Source organism: Aethina tumida, chromosome 1 (genome assembly GCF_024364675.1).
Source record: "Aethina tumida isolate Nest 87 chromosome 1, icAetTumi1.1, whole genome shotgun sequence".
Classification (NCBI taxonomy): domain Eukaryota; kingdom Metazoa; phylum Arthropoda; class Insecta; order Coleoptera; family Nitidulidae; genus Aethina; species Aethina tumida.
Window position 1 is genome coordinate 7,220,664 of NC_065435.1, and position 21,488 is coordinate 7,242,151.

At 31.2% G+C, this 21,488-nt stretch overlaps 3 protein-coding genes across 7 annotated transcripts in view; 1 reads left to right on the top strand and 2 right to left on the bottom strand.

Annotated features, from left to right (window-relative positions):
• Positions 1–193: 193 nt before the first annotated feature.
• Positions 194–4,322, bottom strand: LOC126264313 (uncharacterized). Its single transcript, XM_049961714.1, has 5 exons — positions 4,296–4,322; positions 2,677–3,268; positions 2,482–2,619; positions 339–2,316; positions 194–284 (listed from the first exon to the last, which is right to left on the bottom strand). The coding sequence occupies exons 1-5, from the start codon at positions 4,320–4,322 to the stop codon at positions 251–253; spliced, it is 2,769 nt and encodes a 922-aa protein (XP_049817671.1). The 3' UTR covers positions 194–250.
• A 946-nt stretch (positions 4,323–5,268) lies between these two features.
• LOC109608344 (axoneme-associated protein mst101(2)) lies at positions 5,269–10,631 on the bottom strand. 5 transcript variants are annotated; one of them, XM_049970692.1, is made up of 16 exons: positions 10,528–10,631; positions 10,137–10,337; positions 9,813–10,072; positions 9,638–9,753; positions 9,397–9,581; positions 9,251–9,345; positions 8,695–8,808; positions 8,385–8,638; positions 7,998–8,328; positions 7,879–7,944; positions 7,658–7,817; positions 7,465–7,605; positions 7,045–7,408; positions 6,456–6,992; positions 5,621–6,367; positions 5,269–5,564 (listed from the first exon to the last, which is right to left on the bottom strand). In XM_049970692.1, the coding sequence occupies exons 2-16, from the start codon at positions 10,308–10,310 to the stop codon at positions 5,389–5,391; spliced, it is 3,720 nt and encodes a 1,239-aa protein (XP_049826649.1). In that variant the 5' UTR covers positions 10,311–10,337; positions 10,528–10,631; the 3' UTR covers positions 5,269–5,388. The 5 variants fall into 5 exon arrangements, with proteins under 5 accessions (XP_049826649.1, XP_049826647.1, XP_049826646.1 ...); XM_049970690.1 differs by having other exon boundaries at positions 7,468–7,605; positions 10,552–10,592; XM_049970689.1 differs by having other exon boundaries at positions 10,552–10,592.
• Positions 10,632–13,476: 2,845 nt separating this feature from the next.
• Positions 13,477–21,488, top strand: part of LOC109608356 (uncharacterized) — a 33,223-nt gene continuing 25,211 nt past the window's right edge. The window contains exon 1 of the mRNA XM_020024780.2: positions 13,477–13,838. The gene's annotated coding sequence lies outside the window, so the exon portion shown is untranslated. The remainder of the gene's footprint in view (positions 13,839–21,488) is intronic.

The following is a 21,488-nucleotide window of genomic DNA, read 5'->3' on the forward strand; positions in this document are numbered from 1 at the left end:
ATTTTATTCTACCTCATCTATGAAATTATTAACATAAAATTGTTATTAAATCTAATTGAAGCATTAATATATTAATATTGAACCTATAATGCTTCAGTTATCAATTTTTATAAAAATAACTTGAAGTTACTTTGATATATTTTTATTTATTAAAAAAATCCAACAATTATTCTATGAACACATCAAAGAAATCCACCGACTTGAATTAGATAATACAAAACACAAAACTCAAATACTTTCAAAAGTAGTTTCAGGAACTTTCAGACTTCTCTGAATGGCTTATTCTGAAAACAAAAGATTATGACCAGAATGAAATATAAACAATAAATAATACTTACAATTTACTACCCTTGTCTGGGTCATCGATAACGTCAATATTAGAAATGTTGTCCTCTGGTTGATCCAGATTGATAAGGTTAACAGGGGAATTAAATAGCCGGCGAAATGGGTTTTCCTCTTCGCGTAAAGGTGAATTGCACTGTAGAGTCTCATCATCGGAGTAAAAAGTTAATGTATTACGCATTACGTCGCTAATATTATTAAGAGCCTTACAGAATTCTTTTTTCTTCTGCTTATTGTTGCTGAGTAAGTTGTCGGTTTTCTCCATTTTAGGGTTTACTTTCTTTCTTAAGGACACTTTGTTCCTTTGTTTCTTTTTGTCGCTGCAACAAGACAAAACGCAAGTTGTTTTGTGCTTTATTCGTCCACTACGTCTTAATTTACCCATTTCTTCTTTTTGTTCCCCGTTCCGACCTGTGATTTCAGTCGCTGGTTTATCGTGGTCATCATTCTTAGTAAAATCATCAGGGCGAGAAATGTTCGATACCTCAGAGCAGTCCTTGCTGTCTCTAAAAGAGCTGTTTATTGTTAAATTTTTCTTAGAAATCTTATTTTGGTCATCAAAGCACTTTCTCAAAACGCACGACAAGTCTTGAGAGTTCGAGTTCCCAGCAGTTTGAGACTCAGAGTCTCCTGCTCCGAAATATTTCTTCAATACGGAACGAAATGTCAAAATACCGGCTAGTTTATTTTGTTCATCCCTCAGAGGGACGTTGTTGGTGACATCACGAGAATGAGGGATGTCCGATACCACAGACCCTTCTTGGTCCTGGGATTTCTCGCCATCCTTGGAGGAGCTGTTTACTGTTAACTTTTTCTGAGAAGTCTCATTTTGGTCACAAGCAGCCTCACTTAAACCTGACGCCAGTTCTTGATTATTTACAGGTATGGAGTCGCCTGCAGCGATATGTTCTTTATCTACGGAACCATGTGTGATTTCAACCATTAGTTCACAATATTGATCATTCTCAGAGACAGTGTTGGTAATATTTTCAGAGATATCCAATAATTGATACAAGTTTCGTTTCTGGAAATTCTGCCAATCATTGCAGAACCTGTTTAAAATTAACGTTTTCTGAGAAGATCCATTTCGGTCATCAGAGGTCTTGCTTGGAACACACGTCAGTTCTTGAGAGTTTGTATTCCTAGCATTTAAGGGCATGGAATTGGCTGTGGTATCGCCTGCTAGATCATCATGTTTATCATTCTGCGAGACGGTGTTGGGTAAATCATCAGAGATGTCCAATACTATACAGGAGTCCTGTTCCTGGGATTTCTTGCTGTCCTTGGAGGAGCTGTTTATTGTTGCCTTATGCTTGGAAGTTTTATTTCGGTGAGACCTTGTTTTCCTAGCATTCAGGGGCATGGAATTGTCTGTGATATCACCTGCTAGTCCATCATGTTTATCATTCTGCGAGACGGTGTTGGGAAAATCATCAGAGATGTCCAATACAACAGAGCAGTCCTGTTCCTGGGATTTCTTGCTGTCCTTGGAGGAGCTGTTTATTGCTGCTCTATTCTTAGGAGTCGAGTCATTTCGATGAGACTTTGTTTTCTTAGCATTAGCAGAGTTAGTATCTGTTAACAACCTCTTTCGTTTTTGACAATTTTTATTGTTACCTTTTTTAGGCAAGGTGTCGTTAACTATATAACAATCATTCTTTTCGTTATCAATAGGATCTTTTTGAGAAATGCCACCGTTGCGTTCATTAAGTTTATTCGGTCCCTTCATAATCCTTAATACTCGATACAGCTTTCCTTGTATACTAACATATTGTGAGTTACCATTTATAATGTTGCTCAAAATACGTCCTTTTTCCTGTGTATGTGCCTTTTTGGTTTCATTTGGTTCCTGAGAAATTTGGGCCCGATCATTCGCCGCTTGTTCCTGCGGTTTTTCAATTTCTATTTGCTTTTTAGTCTTCGACACCACACAAATTTTTAACTCTGGCCTTTCACGAAGCTGAGCTATGTAATCTGAAATCAATTATTGATTGAATAAAATTTGTGAAAATTTTATTGATAGCAAGTAATAAAATATTTTAAACATTGTTTAAATAAATATTAATATTATTTTACCAAGTGAATTTATTTTTTCATTGTATAAATCCTCTCCTAGATGTTTCTTCTGTCCTACTGTACAGCCTTCCTTGCCTTGCGTTGTTTCTAATGCAAGTGCATCAATAAGTCTTGAGGTCTTTGCTGGAACTATACTTGTAGAACTTTTCGGTAATATATTAACCGATATGGCGTTAGTCTTGAATAATGAAGCTACACCATCTAAAACAATTAAAATATGTTTAAAATTTCAAACTTTACCTTCTTCAAGTCTTATACCTTGCTTTTTCGTATTTGAATCTCTTATATTCTCCTCCCCTTTACGGGATTGTCCTGATGTAAAGTTAATAATTTTCAATGTTTTCTTTTGTTTTTTGTTAATGGAATGATTTGTTGTTTCTTCATCACTCAGCAGGCTTATTTCTTCAATAACAGGTGGTTGATTTTCCTTGTCGTTGATATTTTTATCTTTGATTGGCCTTTTATCACAAGACACTCGTCCTCTTGGAGCTTCCAATTTTTTTCCTTTTTTATTAATATTATTTAGAGTTTCCTCATCAATAAGCAGGCTTATTTGTTCAACAGCATGTGGTTCATTTTCCTTGCAATTGCCATTCATATCCTTAAGGGGTACTTCTCCTAGAGTATGACTCTCTGTCCTATTTTCTCCAATTTCATTAAAATGATCTGGTGCTTCTTCATCACTAATCAGGTTTATTTCTTCAACAATATCTAGTTCATTTTCTTTGTCATTCCCATTTTTATTATTAGGGGGCACTTCAATACAAAATACTCGTTCTTCAGATTTTTTTTCCTTAACTCCTTTTGCTTGAGACTCCTTTATTTTGGAAATTATGTTGTAACTCTTAAACTAAAATAATTACTCTTAAACTAGCTATTTAAAAAAAATAATTATTAATTAAATCAATATAGTAACAAAAAATATAAATAAACAAGAAAGGGAAACAAAATAAAAATGGTAAATCCTGCATTGAACTTAAAAATTAATTTTATATTGGAATATAACTTGAATGTTTTAGATCTACAAATATATTTTATAGAATAGTTAAAAAATTCTCTGTCTGTCTCATATTTGGTTTTATTTATAATATAGTAACAAAAATATAAATAAACAAGAAATGGAAACAAAATAAAAATGGTAAATCCTGCTTAGAAATTATAAATTAATGTTTTATTAAAATATACCTTGAATGTTTTAGATCTAAAAATATATTTTATAGAATAGTTAAAAAATTCTCTGTCTCATATTTGGTTTTATTTATAATATAGTAATAAAAAATATAAATAAACAAGAAATGGAAACAAAATAAAAATGGTAAATCCTGCTTAGAACTTATAAATTAATGTTTTATTAAAATATACCTTGAATGGATTAGATCTACAAATATATTTTATAGAATAGTTGAAAAATTCTGTCTGTCTCATATTTGGTTTTATTTATAATATAGTAACAAAAAATATAAATAAACAAGAAATGAAAACAAAATAAAAATGGTAAATCCTGCTTTGAACTTTGAAAATTAATGTTTTATAAAATATACCTTGAATGTTTTAGATCTACAAATATATTTTATAGAATAGATAAAAAATTTTGTTTGTCTCATATGTGGTTTTGTTTACAAACAAAAAATATAAATAAACAAGAAATGGAAACAAAATAAAAATGGTAAATCCTGCTTTGAACTTAAAAAATTATTTTTTTATTGGAATATACCTTGAATCTTTTAGATCTACAAATTTCTCTGTCTGTCTCGTATTTGGTTTTATTTAGTATATTAACAATACCTTAACTTAGCTGAACACATATTAAATAAACGAAGGTGGAAATCGCCATTACATATTTAAGTTTACATATCGAAAATAAATATAATACTCACCGAATTTGAATTGCCTCCCTTAGGCATTCTGATATAATTTCGTTTATAAAAAAATTGAGGCTGGGGTTTCTTAAATTGGTTACCAGACTTTTCAGACATTGGGAGACAAGAACACGTCCGTCCACGATGATGACACTTGCAATAATTGTTTCACCCCGCCAATACTTAGAACAGTGGTTTGATATCAAAATTATTAATTATTGTACCTTTACGGGGGCGGGACGATAACTGTGCAGTTTCCTATAATTTCTATTTGATAAAATACAAATATAATTAATCTGTGGCTATATGTTTAAGATCACTCACGATTAGTTTAACTAATTTTGCTTTATTTGTCAGCGTAGGTTTTATTGTCAAACGCAGCTTTTAAGGTTAAGATAAATAAGGACGAGTTGCGGTAAACGATAGATATAAATAAATATATATTAAATTTATAGATATCATTTTTACTGCTTAACCAAATCTCTTTTAATCAAATCTTTTATATTGAAACTAATACTAGAACATTAATATTATTTAAAATAACTAAATATCTCTTAAGATTTTTCCAATCAAAATATGTTTTCCTTTTTTTTTTGTTTATGAAAATTGATTGAAAGTAAATAAAACGAATGAGTAATTATTCCATAGACAAAATGATTACTAGGTAATTTTCTTGCATAAACTTCAAGTTGCTAGTTCTTCGGCCCGGGCGCCGGGCTGGTGACACCGGTAGTCGGAAGCGGCACTTGTTCCTACACTTTGTTGCTCACCACGTTCGTCACTTGGTTTAAAGCACAGGTCTTAGAAACCAACCAATTAGATGGATATAAACTGTACAACCTGAGGCTTAGTCGGGGTGGGCGTACCCGTGAACGTTGTATTCTTATTAAAATCTGTCTGTAAAAACTAGTCATTTTCCCTATCAAAACTTATTTTTTTTTATGAAAATTAATTAATTAATAATTCTTTTATAGTAAATAAAACGCATGAGTAATGATTTCATTTGTATTTGTAATCATAAAAATGTAAATCAGTGGTCAACGTAATTTATCACAAGAGTTTTATAATATAAAATAAAAAATGAAAAACTGAAACTCAAATTAATCGGATTTTAGACGCAGCTTGCATCGTTTTTCTTCTTTAAAACAATATCTTTAACGTTTAAATGAGCGACTTTTTCTTTTCGTTTTGGCGGCACGGACTGTTGGCAAAACCGTTTGAATGCTTCCAGTTCTCTCTCCTCGGCGTCCATGTCATCTAAAATATCCTTTGGCGTAAACACGCTGTCTAAAAAATAAAAATCAATCCTTAAACACCACCAAGACAAACACAATAATAATTACCGTACGTCCAATCGTCTTTGTCCAAAATGAACTTGTTGTCACCGTTCGTTGCAGGTATGATGGAGACTTGAGCCGTCTGGCAGGACGAAGAGCTCGACGCCGACTTATTGGCGTCCTGGTCCTGCTTCTTGGAGCGTTTGTCCACTTTCGTTATCTCAATGCCCGGCAAGCCGGACAGGATCTCCTGGGCATTGAACGTCGACAGTTTTGCGGCCGGCTCAACCGGCTTCACGAAATTATTTTTACCCGACACGTCCTTCCCGATTATGGGCTTCAAATCGGAGAGCGCCGACGACACGGGCATTGGCATGGGCATCGACGTTATGATCCCGTTCGGTGGACCGTTGCCACTGTTCAACGACTGTTGCAGCCTCGAACTCCGGATGGTGACCATGCCGTTTTCGCTGGTGAAAATGGCAGCGGGTGCGCATTCGTTGTTGCTCATGTTGCTACGTTCGGTTTCCGGGGGTTTGTTCACGTTTTGGAATATCGGATTTTTTAGAGTTATCATTTGACTGCCGGACGTGGAGGAGACGGCTTCTGGCGCCGCCTTTTTCTTCTTACGTCTGCTTTTCTTCTTGGCCGGGGCTTCGGACGAGCAATTTTGTTGGATAAGTTTTTCGGTGTCCACGACGATCACTCCCGACTTTCCAACGTTTATTGTTGAACTTGGAGGTTGGTCCTGGAGGTTGGTTGCTTTGTAGGTTCGGTTCGAAATCGGACCTTCTACTTTCGTTATCGTTATACCTAAATCAAGCAATTAGAATGCAACAATCAAAAACATAGTAGAAATAGGCAAAATTTGAATTGACTTTAGAAGAAGTAAAAGTCTTACCTGGAGGCAGTTTCAGCATTGGCAAATTGACTTCTTGTTCCTTCTTTTCGTTACACCTAACTGGTTTCGACGCAGAAGTGACCACGTCATTCTTCACCTTGTTTTGCTTCTTATTCTCGCTCTTTTTGTTACTGGGATCCAAAGCCAACGTGACCTTCAACTCCTTCGTTATAATCGTTGGTGTGTTCGTATTTTTGCTAGGTTGAGGTTGGACTGGAGGCTCCACCTTGTTCTTCTTGGTCTTCTTCTTTGTTGCAGGAGCTGCTGCTTCCGTTTTTCGTTGTTTGTCACTTTTGTTGTTGGTCTCAGGCTGAGGTATTTGTTTGCTTTCAGTTTCCGTTCCGTTCACCAGCGTGTACAACAATTTATCCTGATCCGGAGTCGAACCCTTGAGTGTTATCGTTACGGTCGGTTGACTGTTACCGTTCTCCGTCACCCTCTTTATCGTCACCATTGCCGGAATCGTTTCCTCCAGCACGTCAGCTTGTGCCTTCGCAGCTTCCGCCAGCTTCCTGTTACGTTTCCTTTCTTTCTTACCTGTAAACCACAACAATTAACTACTGAAACTAGTTACTGGGTGATTTCCTACTTTGATTGTTAAGCGATTTTTGTTTGGCCTTCTCTTCAAGTTGCTTGGCTAGTTCTTCGGCCCGTTTCCTCTCCTCCTCTTTGCGTCTCTCCTCCTCCTGCTTCCTACGCTCCTCCTCCTCGATCTTCCGCCGCTCCTCCTCCTTCTTCTTCCGTTGCCGTTCCTTTTTGGCCGCCTTCTTCTGCGCTATCGCCAGCTTATCAATGTTCGTGTTGCCCTCGATGTAGTTTAGGAGACCGTGGATGTCGTCGTTGGTCAAATCGGGAGATGGATTTGAAACTTGGACGATGGGCGCTGGGCTGGTGACACCGGCCGTCGGAGGCGGCACCCGCTCCTCCACTTTGTTACTCACCACCTTCGTCACCTGGTTTAAAACACAACAAAGGTCTTAGAAACAAACCAATTAGATATAAACCGCACAACCTGGGGCTTAGCCGGAGTGGGCGTCACTGTGGTGGACTTGAACGTCGTGTCCTTGGTACGTTTTTCTCGTCGCTGATGCAACCGTATCCTCAGCTTGTCACGCAGTTCGCTTTTCTTGTGGGTGTGCGACGACGCAGCCTGCAATCAAAACGGTGAAAAAAAGAACTAACTTAAAGTTTGAGTCACTTACAGTGCCGAAAACTTCGCAGTAAGTGCAATCGCACTTCTTGGACTCCTTGTGGTGGTCACAGGTACCCTTGCATCCCTTCTTCGGCTCCGGTTTCGGTTCGTCCTCGTGTTTCCACGTGTGCTTGCAGTGCACCTCCTTCGAGCACACCTGCGTGTTAATGCTGTTCCTGAAACGTTTAGCAATTTGGAGAGGGGAATATTTGTATGGAACTTCTTACGTACTTGCCGTTCTTCAACAGCTCCCGCAACTTGGAGTCGTCTCGTGGCGAGTCAGGCTTTTTAATTGAGCTGAAATCAATTCTCGAATTAAATTGTGGTTATAATTTAATTTAGTGGTTTACCTTGAGCTGTGTTTAAACGTAAACCCCGTCCCATTGTTAAAAATATCCTTTTTAATTTTGATAAAATTCCTAGCGTTCTTGTTGAGTACTTCCGCTTTACTTGAGGGGCTGTCTTTTCTGTGTTTCAGGAATTCCTCGAGTACTTTGGCCTTTTCGATTTCGGGCATCTGTCTATGTGTTACGACCGGCGTTTTCTCAATGTCCCTTAAAATTTCCTCCTCCAACGAAGTCAGAGATAATTGTTCACTAATATTATTCACTAAATCGAGCTTTTCCGATATAATTTTAGAGAGATTTGCGCTTCCAAAGAGTTTTCGATGCTCCGGATGATCTGCAAAAAGATTTAAGTGTGACAAACTAATAACAATAATTGTTGGAATTAGTTACTTTTTACGTGAGGTATGAAACAATCGAAATTGACGAGTATTCCACACTTCCTACAAAAGGTGGTTTTAGCCCCATTCAAAACGAACGCTTCCGACATTTCTTCCTCGAAAAGCAACTGATATTTGGCTATCAGACATTCTTCACAGATGCAACGTCCGTTCCTGTCAATTATTGAAGGTGGACTTTGAAACTTTTTATCCCACACAATCCTGAACAACTGATGGTCCAAGCGGGACAAATCTAAACCGTCTTTTCTGAAATACAACCATTAATTTAGACGTGAATAAACGAATGGGGCTTGTTCACTTACAAATCTTTCGGACGATCTATCCAGAAGTTATGCGACAAAAGCTTCCGGTGCTCCTCGAACATTGCCATTTCTGTGTCATAGTCTTCTGATGTTACATCCAAAATAGAAGATTCACTAAAAGGAATTTGTTTCATTACCATAAAGTTTTAGGCCATTGTACATAATTTTGTTATTATAAGTTACAACTCAGTGTGAAAAATTTATTTGTTGACAGGTACTTTGACATACCGTCACCAAAACTTCAAACATTTAATTTGACAGTTTTGTAAACAATTAATGACATAAAATTAAAAGCCAGCCATCAGCTCAACTGATCCAGCTGGATAATTTGGATTCACACCAAAAGTAAGAGCCAAATAGATCATTTGTACCAGTCAACAGTATGATCAAAACTTATCAATATGGTTCAAGAGGTTGAGCTGGAATGCTCACCACTACATAAAAGTGTGTAAGGGTCATTAAGCTGTCCAAGGATGTTCGTACACTTTAAACATTGGATCTGTGAATTTTAGACATAAGGATCTACTACTCTACTCTCAAAATAAAGTTGACTTACATTAACTGGGTTAATCTGGTCTGCTCGGTGGACCACAAATTCTTCAAATTGTGTAGAATTTGGTACATCTTTTGAACCTCTGGATCAGGATTGGCCTATAAAAAATCAATAACTTAGTGAACACACAATAATTCTATTAATTTTACCCCAAATTCCTCTTCTATTTTCTTCTGTACAGCTTCAGCTTCAAAAAAGTGGTTTATAAAAATACTATTGTTGAAATCAATCCAGCAAATCGAATAGTTCTTCCTTAGCAGTGCTTCAAATTCAGGTAATGTTTCACTTATACTCTTTGCAGCAGACAACATGGCTTCATAGTAATAAAATAGAACTAAAAAGAAAACGCAGTGAGCAACACATACACACAATAGTTGAAGGTAAACTCACTCTTTAAAGAAGGGTTTTTACAAACATTTGTAAAGTTGTATTGAGCAAATACACAGAACTCCTTAACCAGAGCATATAACCGTATGAAAAATTGACTTTCATCATCATCAACCAGTCTTAAAACAAAAAAAATCAAAATAAAATAGGTAATACCCAAGATTAAAAGGTGACTTACAACTTAATAAAACTTCTTAATTCAGTAGTGAATTCATCTGGTATGATTTCACTGTTAGAATCTGGATTATCAGTGGCAAACTTCCTATAAACATAATAAACGTAATGCTGCACATCAAGCCAGTATTTCGACTTGGGAGGTGCCAGCTCTTTAACCTTGTTAAGAAACTCCAGGAAAGTCTCTTTCTCGGCTCTATTCATATCTACGCTCACCCCGTTACCGAATTTAACACCAACTCCATTGAAACCGGGCTCGGGTATCTAAAAAAGTGTATCCAATTGGATCGTTGTTGTGTAAACAAATATGCAAAAGTGCGGGACAGACCTTCAGGATTTTGTGCAGGTTGTCGCGGGGTTTGTCGTACAGTTTTTTCAGGAAGTCTAACGAGTAAATGCTGGATGAATCCTCGGTGGATTGGCGTGAACCCATCTCCGAATCGTACGAGGAACGTCGACACGTTTGTTTCACGACGAGTTCAATGAAGCTCGAGTCATTCATTTTTTTTCGGACGACGTACAACGGTGCCTGGATCAAAGAAACACTTGATTTTTGAATTTGTTTTCGATTAGTGTGACCAAAGCTTTGAAAGCTCTCTACATGTTATTAGCACTGCTCATCTCCATTGAAAAGCGATGTCTAATGTCAAAAATAAATGCTACTCCGGTATTTAATTTTTTGGGAATTTGTGTTAATGCTGATGTAACATGCACATTACCTAGGTAAAATTACTGGGTTTAACGTGATTATTTTGCATGGTTTTTCATTATTTTTACCGGTTTAATTTATCTTTGTCAGGGAACTAGCTAACTTGAGTTTGGCAGCATTGCGTCAAAATTATAGATACCAGATTTCTGTAGAGGTATATACATATATACAGTGTATCATGTTTAATATGTTTATTTATTTAAATAATAAACATTTAAAATATAAAAATAATGATATTATTTGAAATGAACAACAAACAAAACAATATAGATATAGATTTTAGATTAGTTTATTAATTAACTACTAATGAATGATTGAAATTATTTAAAATACTATTATAAATTTTAAAGTAAATTATAGATTATAATGAAATAAATAATTTTCATATTCTATAAAAAGTTAAAACAACTAGCCCCTTAATATAGCATCCTCCTCTTATCACGCAACCCACATTACACTAGTCGCAAGCTTTTAATAAAATGTTAAGCTTTAACCTTTTATACAACATTTTCTTGTTTAAAAGTAACGTTATACTAATACTATCCTTTATATTATTTCGTGTTTATATTTGTTTATTATTTACCTGAATTCTTTTAAATCGTAGTGTATATTTGTACTAAAAACAAATTATCAGTCCTAGAGTACTAAAAAATTTTATATTTATCTTAAAAATTGTTTTCAGTTTTTCAGAACATGATTAACAGAAACAATATAAAAAAACCCTTAAGGAAATTATAATTTTTCATTGTAAAGATATATATTTTTATGAAATTTGATAGCTACCAATCTCAGGACGAATATTATCTAGTGATTCTAGAATAAAAACGTTTCCGACTTTTTTTGGGAGTAATTTGTATAAAAAATATTGTATAAATCTAGTAGGATATTCAGTTATCGTTATACTTTGGATTTTACTTTTTTGATAAATTTCTGTATTTTGAAAAAAGGCATTTTTAGAATTTTTTTATACACTTTTTAGGAATGTCAATTTTCCCGCCTTTTTTTCGTTTTGTATATAATTTATTTATAAGGTATAAAAAATATTGTGTAAATATTATCTAGTGGTGTATTCTATTCACTTATCGTTACCCTTTGGATTCCACTTTTTTTTTGATATATTTATGTGGTTTGAAAAAAGGCGCTTTTAAAATTTGTTTGTGCACTTTTCAATAATGTCAATTTTCCCGCTTTTTTTTTGTCTATAATTTGTCTATAGATATAAAAAATATAGTATACATTGAAAAATAAAGCTTTTCAAGCCAATATTTAAAAAGTACTCTTATGATGAGTAGGAAGGAATAATAATTTATTTTTAAAGTATATTATAATTCTAGTTTAATTTTTAACCAAGGGTGTAGAAATTGGGGGGTCGAGAATATTTATTTATATTATATTTATTTACTTAGTTTTGATTTTTTTTATTTTATGATCATAAATATTTGTACATTTAGTTTTTATTATTCTTCGATTCCATTTTTTAAATTACACAAATTTTCCAGTGTTTTATTTCTCTTTCCCATGTCAAATCAAAAATTGTGTAAATTGAAAAATAAAGCTTTTTAAATAGTTTTTAAAAATAAATTCAAACGTATCTAATAAGTCAGAATATTTGTTTATTGTTGACTAACCACAATTACCTAGTGAAAAATATTTACCTAATACCTTTATTGAAATATATTATTAAGGCAATTCTATAATTCAATTGTTTAAATATTTAAAACACCGTTTCGAAATATTTACTTTATTTTGATAAATATTATAAAAATATAATTGAAAATTTCACATTTTGTGTCCTTATTTTTTTTAATTAAGTTACAAGGAATATAAATAAATATGTAAATTGAAAAATAAAGCTTTTTACATAGTCCTGATTATTTTGTAAAATTTTTATTTAGTCTAAAATTAGTACAAATTATTGTTATATAAATATAAATATATGCCTAAATTTTATACAAATATTTTATTAAGAAAATTATATAATTAATTGTTTAAATATTTAAAAACTGTTCCTAAATATTTACTTTATTTTTATTGATATATTTATTTCTGTGCATTATTTCTCAAATTAAGATATACAAATATTTCTTTATAAAGTCCCAACGATTCTAAAAATAGAACGCATTTAATTCAGTCTGGAATTTCTATAAATTATTGTTATATAAACATAATTATTTATGCATTATTAACTAACCACAACCAGTTGTAAATAAAAAATACATAAAATTGTTCTCGATTAATTTTAATATAAATAGACTTGCCTAAATTAAATTATACAACTAATAGAATAAAAATATAAATAATTATTATTTTTTTTTAAATTAAGGATTGAAGTTTGGAACACATACTTTGAATCACAAACCATTCTTTTTACTTTTTTGTATAATTTTTGTATATATTATAAACTCAGGGTGATTTCTACTAAATGGATCAAACTTTGCCAAGTAACTTTTAAACATTTTTTTGGCAAATTACTGAACCATAAGTAACTGACAATATTTGATAATCATTTATATTTATAAGGTGTCAGATTTTTAAAAAAATTACGCAGTATTTTTCACAATAATTATACATTTTTCATAAAATTTGATTACAATTTCTTTTGTAATCAAATTTGTGAATTTGAACTTAAATATGTAAACAAGACTTAAAAATAATATTTATAAGTTTTGTGGAGTCAAAAATTATAAAATATTAACTAAAAAATACTAAAAATTTTAAGTAACATCTTGTATTTAGAACATTATGTTTTTTTATATAAGATTAAAGCCATTTATTTATAAATTAATTTCTCTTTAAGTCCTAAACAAAATAAATATATTCATTAAAATGGAAAAACCTGTCATTAATACTGACGTAAAATGTTTGTTTAAAATATCTCATATTATTTTAAACAATTACCACTGTGAAAAATTGATAAAAACCTCCAGTAAACACTTAGTCTATTTCGCGAAGAGTACTTAGCCGATGCATTGTACGAATAGTATCAAAGCCGCAAAGAACTGTTAGTCAGTACCATCGGTGTTCGTATGGTGGCGACCTATGCTCATTGGACGGATCCAGCCAATTCTCCGCGTACCACAGTACCATCGACCATCGACCATCGACCATTAGTACCAGTACCTACCATGAAGCTGCTGCGGATGTCACGGTGTACCACATAGATTGTTGTATAGTCGGTGACATTTTAACACTTTCTGTGCGTACGGTGGTTCCATTGATTTTGTGAACGGTGACACGTAAATATTATTGATTGGGTGCTAAAAATTTGTTCGTACTAAAAGATGTGATTGTGGTCCAGGAACCGACAAATTGTAAAATAAAGTACGTATTTATGTTGACAGTGGTTATTTACACTTTTTGCACTCTGACACTCGACAATAATTACTTGTAAAATTGTTTGGTTCAATGTACAATTTTATTGTTCAACGTTCAGACTGCAAAAAAAATTTATTCGCAATTTAAAAATTAATCAAACAATCGGAATAAATTTGTGGCCGGTCAAAGTGACAACGAAAATAAAAAATTAAAGGGCGCTGAAGCAGAATTCCACGCATTATTCTAATTCGATCGGGTCCCCGTACAGTTTTGCAGACGTGAAAGCATTGAAAAATCATAAAATCGTCATGACATACAAATCAGAGCGTTATATGGAATGCATGAAATCCATCTCGAGAGCGATAAATAGGAATTACGTGTTTGTATTTGTTCTAAGATTGTTTCAAATATTGGACGGAAATGCGTTCGATGTTTGCTCTGTTAATCCGTATCTTTTATTTACACTGTATATGTATAACTGTGTAATTTTCCTCTAAAATTATGTAAATAACATCGCATATTTTTCCAAAGATTTATGATCTCAGCGTGTCTCTGTGTAATTCAAGAATCTGGTAAATGTTAAATGCATTCTTATTGTGATTAATCCTCGAAGAATGCGCTTAAGAATTTGATGTGTTAAGGTCGTACGTTTCTCAATATTTGGATTTAATATAATTAAAATAGATAAAATTAGGAACGTAAAATGACCGAAGATTAACTAATTTCCACACAATCTCCGATGTTCATTTAAAATGTCATTTACAGACTGTGTAAGAGGAATTTTGAAGTTAATGTAAAATAAACGTAAAATTTACTTGCCTCACATTTTTGCCAATAAATGCGGAAACTAATAATAATAACATGTTTGTTTATATTTTAATAAAACACCAACACCAAGTTTCTGTAGTTCAATTAATAGGTACACACTTCCATTTGCATAAATTAATTTTAATCAGTCCGTTTTGAATATTTTGTTTTGTTTACACATTCATAGTTGTACAAAAATTTGACTTTTCAAATTAGATTACACACGAATTTTTTTGGAAAAGGTCAGACCTGGTCATTTAGTAGATAAACTAATTAAAATACTTCAGCATAAAAATTTCTGTGGTATTCTTTTTAAATGTCGTAAAGAAAATAAAATTTCTAAAGGGAAAAAATGACCCATAAATTCATAAATTTAGACATTAATGAAGGTTTAAATTTAAAATTGACCTGTTTATGGTTAATTAACGCCGATAATTAACTGGGGGACCGCATTTCTTTGGAAATTATAAAATTTGTGGACACGTTCACAAAAAAAGTAATAAAATAATTGTCTAAAATATTTGCAAATTCTAATATCATAAATTTTACTCTATAAAGAATGAAATAATTAATATAAATTAATGTGGTTTTTGTGGTTGTTAACATCAAAAATATTTACGAAAATTGACATTTTTATTTAATTTTTTTATGACCAAAAATTTTTTACAAACAATTCTTTACTTATGTCGCATTAAAAATTTTGAGATAATAATATTTTATTTCAAAACCATTCAAATGAATTTTTAAAATTTTGGGAAAAATAAGGATTCCAAAAATATATAATTTGTAGTATATTAAATTATCTATAGCCAGGATATAACACATTAAAAATTTCGAGATAATAATTGTAATATTTTATTTCAAAACCATCCAAATGAATAATATTTTGGGAAAAAATAAGGATTCCAAAGATATATAATTTGTAGTATATTAAAATATCTATAGACAAGATATAACCATTGAAAATTTCGAAATAATAATTGTAATATCTTATTTCAAAAACATTCAAATCAATTTTTATAATTTTGGAAAAAAATAAGGATTTCAAAAATATATAATTTGTAGTATATTGAATTATCTACAGCTGAGATATAACGATATTTCAGATTTTCAATATATTTAATACATGATATTTACAAATTTCTCTGATGAAATTATTAAATATCTCGAAATTTATCAGAAATATCTTCACGTTTTAGCTAAAGATAATTTAATCTATTATATAGTTAAAATTGAAGAAAATAATAATTAAAAATGTTAATATTATAAAAATACTCATATTTTATGAAGAAAGTTTTTGTGTCTGTGTCTTTTCTTAAGAATCTTTTCACAAATTTATAAGCTTATGTATTAATGAATGTTTAAATTAACAATTGACCTGTCCTGGAAAAAAATAAAGAATTCCCAAAATATATTATTTGTGGTTTATTAAATTATTTTCAGCTAAAATATAACGATATTTCTGATTTTCGAGATATGTAATAGATGATATTTACAAACTTCAATTACGCCCTCTTTACTTCCTAGATGAAACTATTAAATATCTCGAAATTTATCAGAAATATCTTCAAATCTCAGATAAAGAAAATTTAATGTATCACAAAATTAGAATTGAATTAAATAATAATGAAAAATGTTAATATTATAAAAATTCTCATGTTCGATGAAGAAACGAAAGTTTTTGAGTATGTGTCTTTTCTCAAAAGTCGTTTCATAAATTTATAAATTTAGATATTAATAAATGTTTTAATTTACAATTGACCTGTCCTGTGGAAAAAAATATATAATTTTTTAATATATTAAATTATCTACATATAAAATATAACGATATTTCTGATTTTCGAGATATTTAATACAAAATATTTACAAATTTCAGTTCCGTCCTCTTTGCTTCACAGATGATATTATTAAATATCTCAAAACTTTAGGAAATTTTATCATTAACTTACTAACTATAGATAATTTAACGAGTCGCAACATAATCATGAAAAATACTCATCATTGATATGTAGAAATGAAAGTTTTTATGCCTGAGTCTCTTCCTAAGAGCTGTTTCTAGGTTTATTTGTTGAAATTATCATCTGTACAACAGTTTTTTTGTCGCACCGTTGTTTCAGCGAGCGGCGTGGTTTATGGACAAGAGAAAACACGACATAAATTAATTTTAATGAGCGAACATTTTGGAGAAAATTCATCCGAAACATGGTCCCTCCGCGACAATTAAATAAACACCTCAATCCACAATAAATCATAATTCACCTCAGAAACACCAAAGAGGAAAAAATAGTAATAGTTTTATGGTAAACGGGTTTTACGCTACTCTAAGTACGGTACAATTAGTATGATTTGTATGATAATTCGGGACATTGTTACCTCCTTGTGACAATTATGTTAAAGAACTTGAGTAACTTGTTTTTGTGGTTGTACTGAGCTAGTTTTCAGCAGTAGACACGCCGAATTGTGATACTTTCACACAGTCCAAGTTCACCAAAATGCCAAAAGCCAAAATCGTTTTGCAATTGGTAAACATTGGATCGAGAAAATCGATACAACCTACATTAAAAAAAATCGTTGTGCAACAGAGAGTCGGGTTACGCAAAAATCCAAAAGCACTGCCCTGTTGGCACAACAGATAATTAGTAACCATATGGTCATTTATACAAGAATGTATCAGGTATTTCTATTATTTGTTCATTTAAAGACCTTAAACGTATTCAGTTATACAAATATGAGTTTATTAACATTAAATTGTGTTGATGTTTAATTAAATTTTTTATGCGAATGGTGCATTTATGTGTTGTTTTATTTTTAATGGCAAGTGTAATCAAATTCGGCAAGAAACTTAATGCAAAATGTGTGAAATTAGACCTGGACTACTTGCCTCAAAACGACGAAGTTTGCATTAAACAACAGTGTTGTTGTTAATTGTCAATAAAAATTCCAGAAGTAATATTTCGTTTAGCATTATTATTGCAGTTTGTTCATTAAATCGTCACGGTAGAACAAACTGAGATAAATTTTTGGATTTAAGAAGACGTTTCACGTTGGTCCTTTCAGCTTGTTAACCCTTCAATTACGCAAAAATGTGTTGTTAAAGCCCCGTTGGCACAATACATAATTACTAACATATGGCCTTTTTACACAAATAAGTATCTGGCATTCCTAGCTTGAAGTATTTCTATTCTCAGTAAATTGAAAGGACCCTTTCGAGATTGAATAATGGCATAAAAATGAGTAATCATTTATTTAATTAGCCCATTCTACAATAATAGGGCCGCAGAGGTACGAATGCATTCTAAATCATCGGTGATCAATGTTATAGTAAATATAGCACATGTCATGCCTTCTGAACACGCAACCAATCGTATAGTATACCATAGTATACGGCTACCAGAGTACCACATTCCACAAGTATGTGCCTCCCAGATATGAAAGCGAAATTTCCATCCTTTACGCAATTCTCAAACACGATTTACTCTGGCGAAAATTTTTTCAATTCGGATAAAATACAAATCTCTCGTTTGGCACACATTTCTTGTTACACGGTTAATCAAATTTAATATTTGTGTCGTCGAGTTTCACTGTTACGTTGTCTCTCCGATTTCATTACGTACGGTGTATAATTTAATTATTGTTTATTGGAATTTTTACTTTTGACCTTTTGTTAACGGACAACTTTATGCTCTTCCCTTATATTCTTTTCTTCTTTAAATGGTATACCATGTAATGGATTATACAAATTAAAATATTATATGTACTAAATAATAATAATAATAATTAATAATTATAATCATGTCTGTGTTTATTTTTTTTTTGCCATTGGTTAATACCTTTGAGGTCTGTTATACATCAGAAATACATTTAAAAAAATTTTTTTTTGTTCCACTTTAGCTTTACTAATCATTTCCTTTGTTTTAATTCCTTATTTATGGATATACGTAACACAAGAGTAATAATTTTAATAATATCTTTGTTCTTTTTTGTTTGTCACTGGTTAAAATATAATATTTTAGCAGTAAGACTCTTTGGATGACGTTTAAGACAATACACTAAATATTAGAACCATATTTTTGAAAACGTAGAAGACAGATAAATAGTGAAGAAATTCAAGGTCTTTTGTTTTTTTCCCACTATGTATAAAATTTGAACAAATATCATTATACGTCATTTATAGTCTTTTTATTTTTGTTCCATTCTAGCTTTATTTATCATTTTCTCTGTTTTATTTCCATATTCTTGGATATATGTAACAGAAGAGTAATAATTATTATCATATCTTTGTTCTTTTTTATTTCTCACTGGTTAAAACAATATATTAGCAGTAAGAATCTGTGGGTGATATTTAAGACAATACATTGTACATCAGAACTATATTTTTGAAAATCCAGAAGAAAACCCAAGATGAACAGATAAATAGTGAAGAAATTAAAGATGTCTTGTTTCTTATTCATTATGTATACTATTTAGAACAAATATCATTTTAGGCCATTTATATTCTTTTTTTTTTATTCCACTCCTGCTTTACTTATCATTTCCTCTGTTTTATTTCTTTATTCTTGGATATACGTAACAGAAGAGTAATAATTAAAATCATATCTTTGTTCTTTTTTTATTTCTCACTGGTTAAAACAATATATTAGCAGTAAGAATCTGTGGGTGATATTTAAGATAATACACTGTACATCAGAACTATATTTTTGAAAATCCAGAAGAAAACCCAAGATGGACAGATAAATAGTGAAGAAATTAAAGATGTTTTGTTTCTTATTCATTATGTATAATACTTAGAACAAATATCATTTTAGGCCATTTATATTCTTTTTGTTTTTATTCCACTCCTGCTTTACTTATCATTTCCTCTGTTTTATTTCTTTATTCTTGGATATACGTAACAGAAGAGTAATAATTAAAATCATATCTTTGTTCTTTTTTTATTTCTCACTGGTTAAAACAATATATTAGCAGTAAGAATCTGTGGGTGATATTTAAGATAATACACTGTACATCAGAACTATATTTTTGAAAATCCAGAAGAAAACCCAAGATGGACAGATAAATAGTGAAGAAATTAAAGATGTTTTGTTTCTTATTCATTATGTATAATACTTAGAACAAATATCATTTTAGGCCATTTATATTCTTTTTGTTTTTATTCCACTCCAGCTTTACTTATCATTTCCTCTGTTTTATTTCTTTATTCTTGGATATACGTAACAGAAGAGTAATAATTAAAATCATATCTTTGTTCTTTTTTTATTTCTCACTGGTTAAAACAATATATTAGCAGTAAGAATCTGTGGGTGATATTTAAGATAATACACTGTACATCAGAACTATATTTTTGAAAATCCAGAAGAAAACCCAAGATGGACAGATAAATAGTGAAGAAATTAAAGATGTCTTGTTTCTTATTCATTATGTATACTATTTAGAACAAATATCATTTTAGGCCATTTATATTCTTTTTGTTTTTATTCCACTCCAGCTTTACTTATCATTTCCTCTGTTTTATTTCTTCATTCTTGGATATACGTAACAGAAGAGTAATAATTAAAATCATATCTTTGTTTTTCTATTTCTCACTGGTTAAAACAATATATTAGCAGTAAGAATCTGTGGGTGATATTTAAGATATTACACTGTACATCAGAACTATATTTTTGAAAATCCAGAAGAAAACCCAATATGGACAGATAAATAATGAAGAAATTAAAGGTGTCTTGTTTTTTTCTCATTATGTTTAATATTTTGAACAAATATCATTTTACCCCATTTATAGTCATTTTGTTTTTATTCCACTCCAGATTTATTTATCATTTCCTGTGTTCTATTTCCTTATTCTTGGATATACGTAATAGAAAAGTAATAATTATAGTCATATCTTTGTTCTTTTTGCGTTTCCCACTGGTTAAAACATAATATTTTAGAGAAGACTAAAAATGATCAGATAATTCTTGAAAAAATCACAATGTTTTACTTTTTTTACATCCTCTTTAGTATTTTCTAACAAATATCTTTTTGTAACAATTGTAATTATTTTTGTGTCTGTTCCAGCTCAGTTTTATTTATCATATCTTGTTTGTTTATGTCTTTCCCATTGTTTAAAACATATTTTGGCACTCAGAATTGCATCGCAGAGAAATTCTGTATATATATAAAAAAAATTTGTAATCCCACGAGAAAACTCAAGGTGAACAGATAATTCTCGAAGAAATTAGAAGTGTTTTGCTTCTTTTTCATCCTGTACAGGTATTTTTAACACATATCACTTTACACCATTTATCGTCTTTTTGTTCCTGTTTCCACGTCAGCTTTATTCATCATTTCCTCCGTTTTATCTTCTTATTCTTGGAAATGCGTAACTGGAGACTAATAATTATAATCACTTCTTCGTTTATTTTTTCCTCATTTTGTTATTTAAAAAAAAAAACTGCATTTAAGCCATTCAAGGTTTTTAATTTGAACGAGGTCGTGAAATTGCAGTTTGATTTATTATGATTTTTTCCCAGCAACATTAACCGCATTGTAACAATATGAAATAGGTTTGTGCCTCGAAAATATTGTTAAATTGCTTAACGTATCAATAAAACTTTTATTGTCCGTGATCACCATAACAGATTTATTATTTCATGAGAAATATAAATAAATTGCCATGGCAATCCGCCTATTATTATAATTCAACAACTGATATTACAAATTTATAGTTTCATTAGATATTTTACAATTTCTTTTTACAAAATAACATATTATTAAGTTGCTGCTGCATTTTTATGGATTTAATTAACCTAATGTAATTGTAGATCGTAGTCTTACGCTTGAGTTACTTCGAGGGGTCTACATTTAAAATAG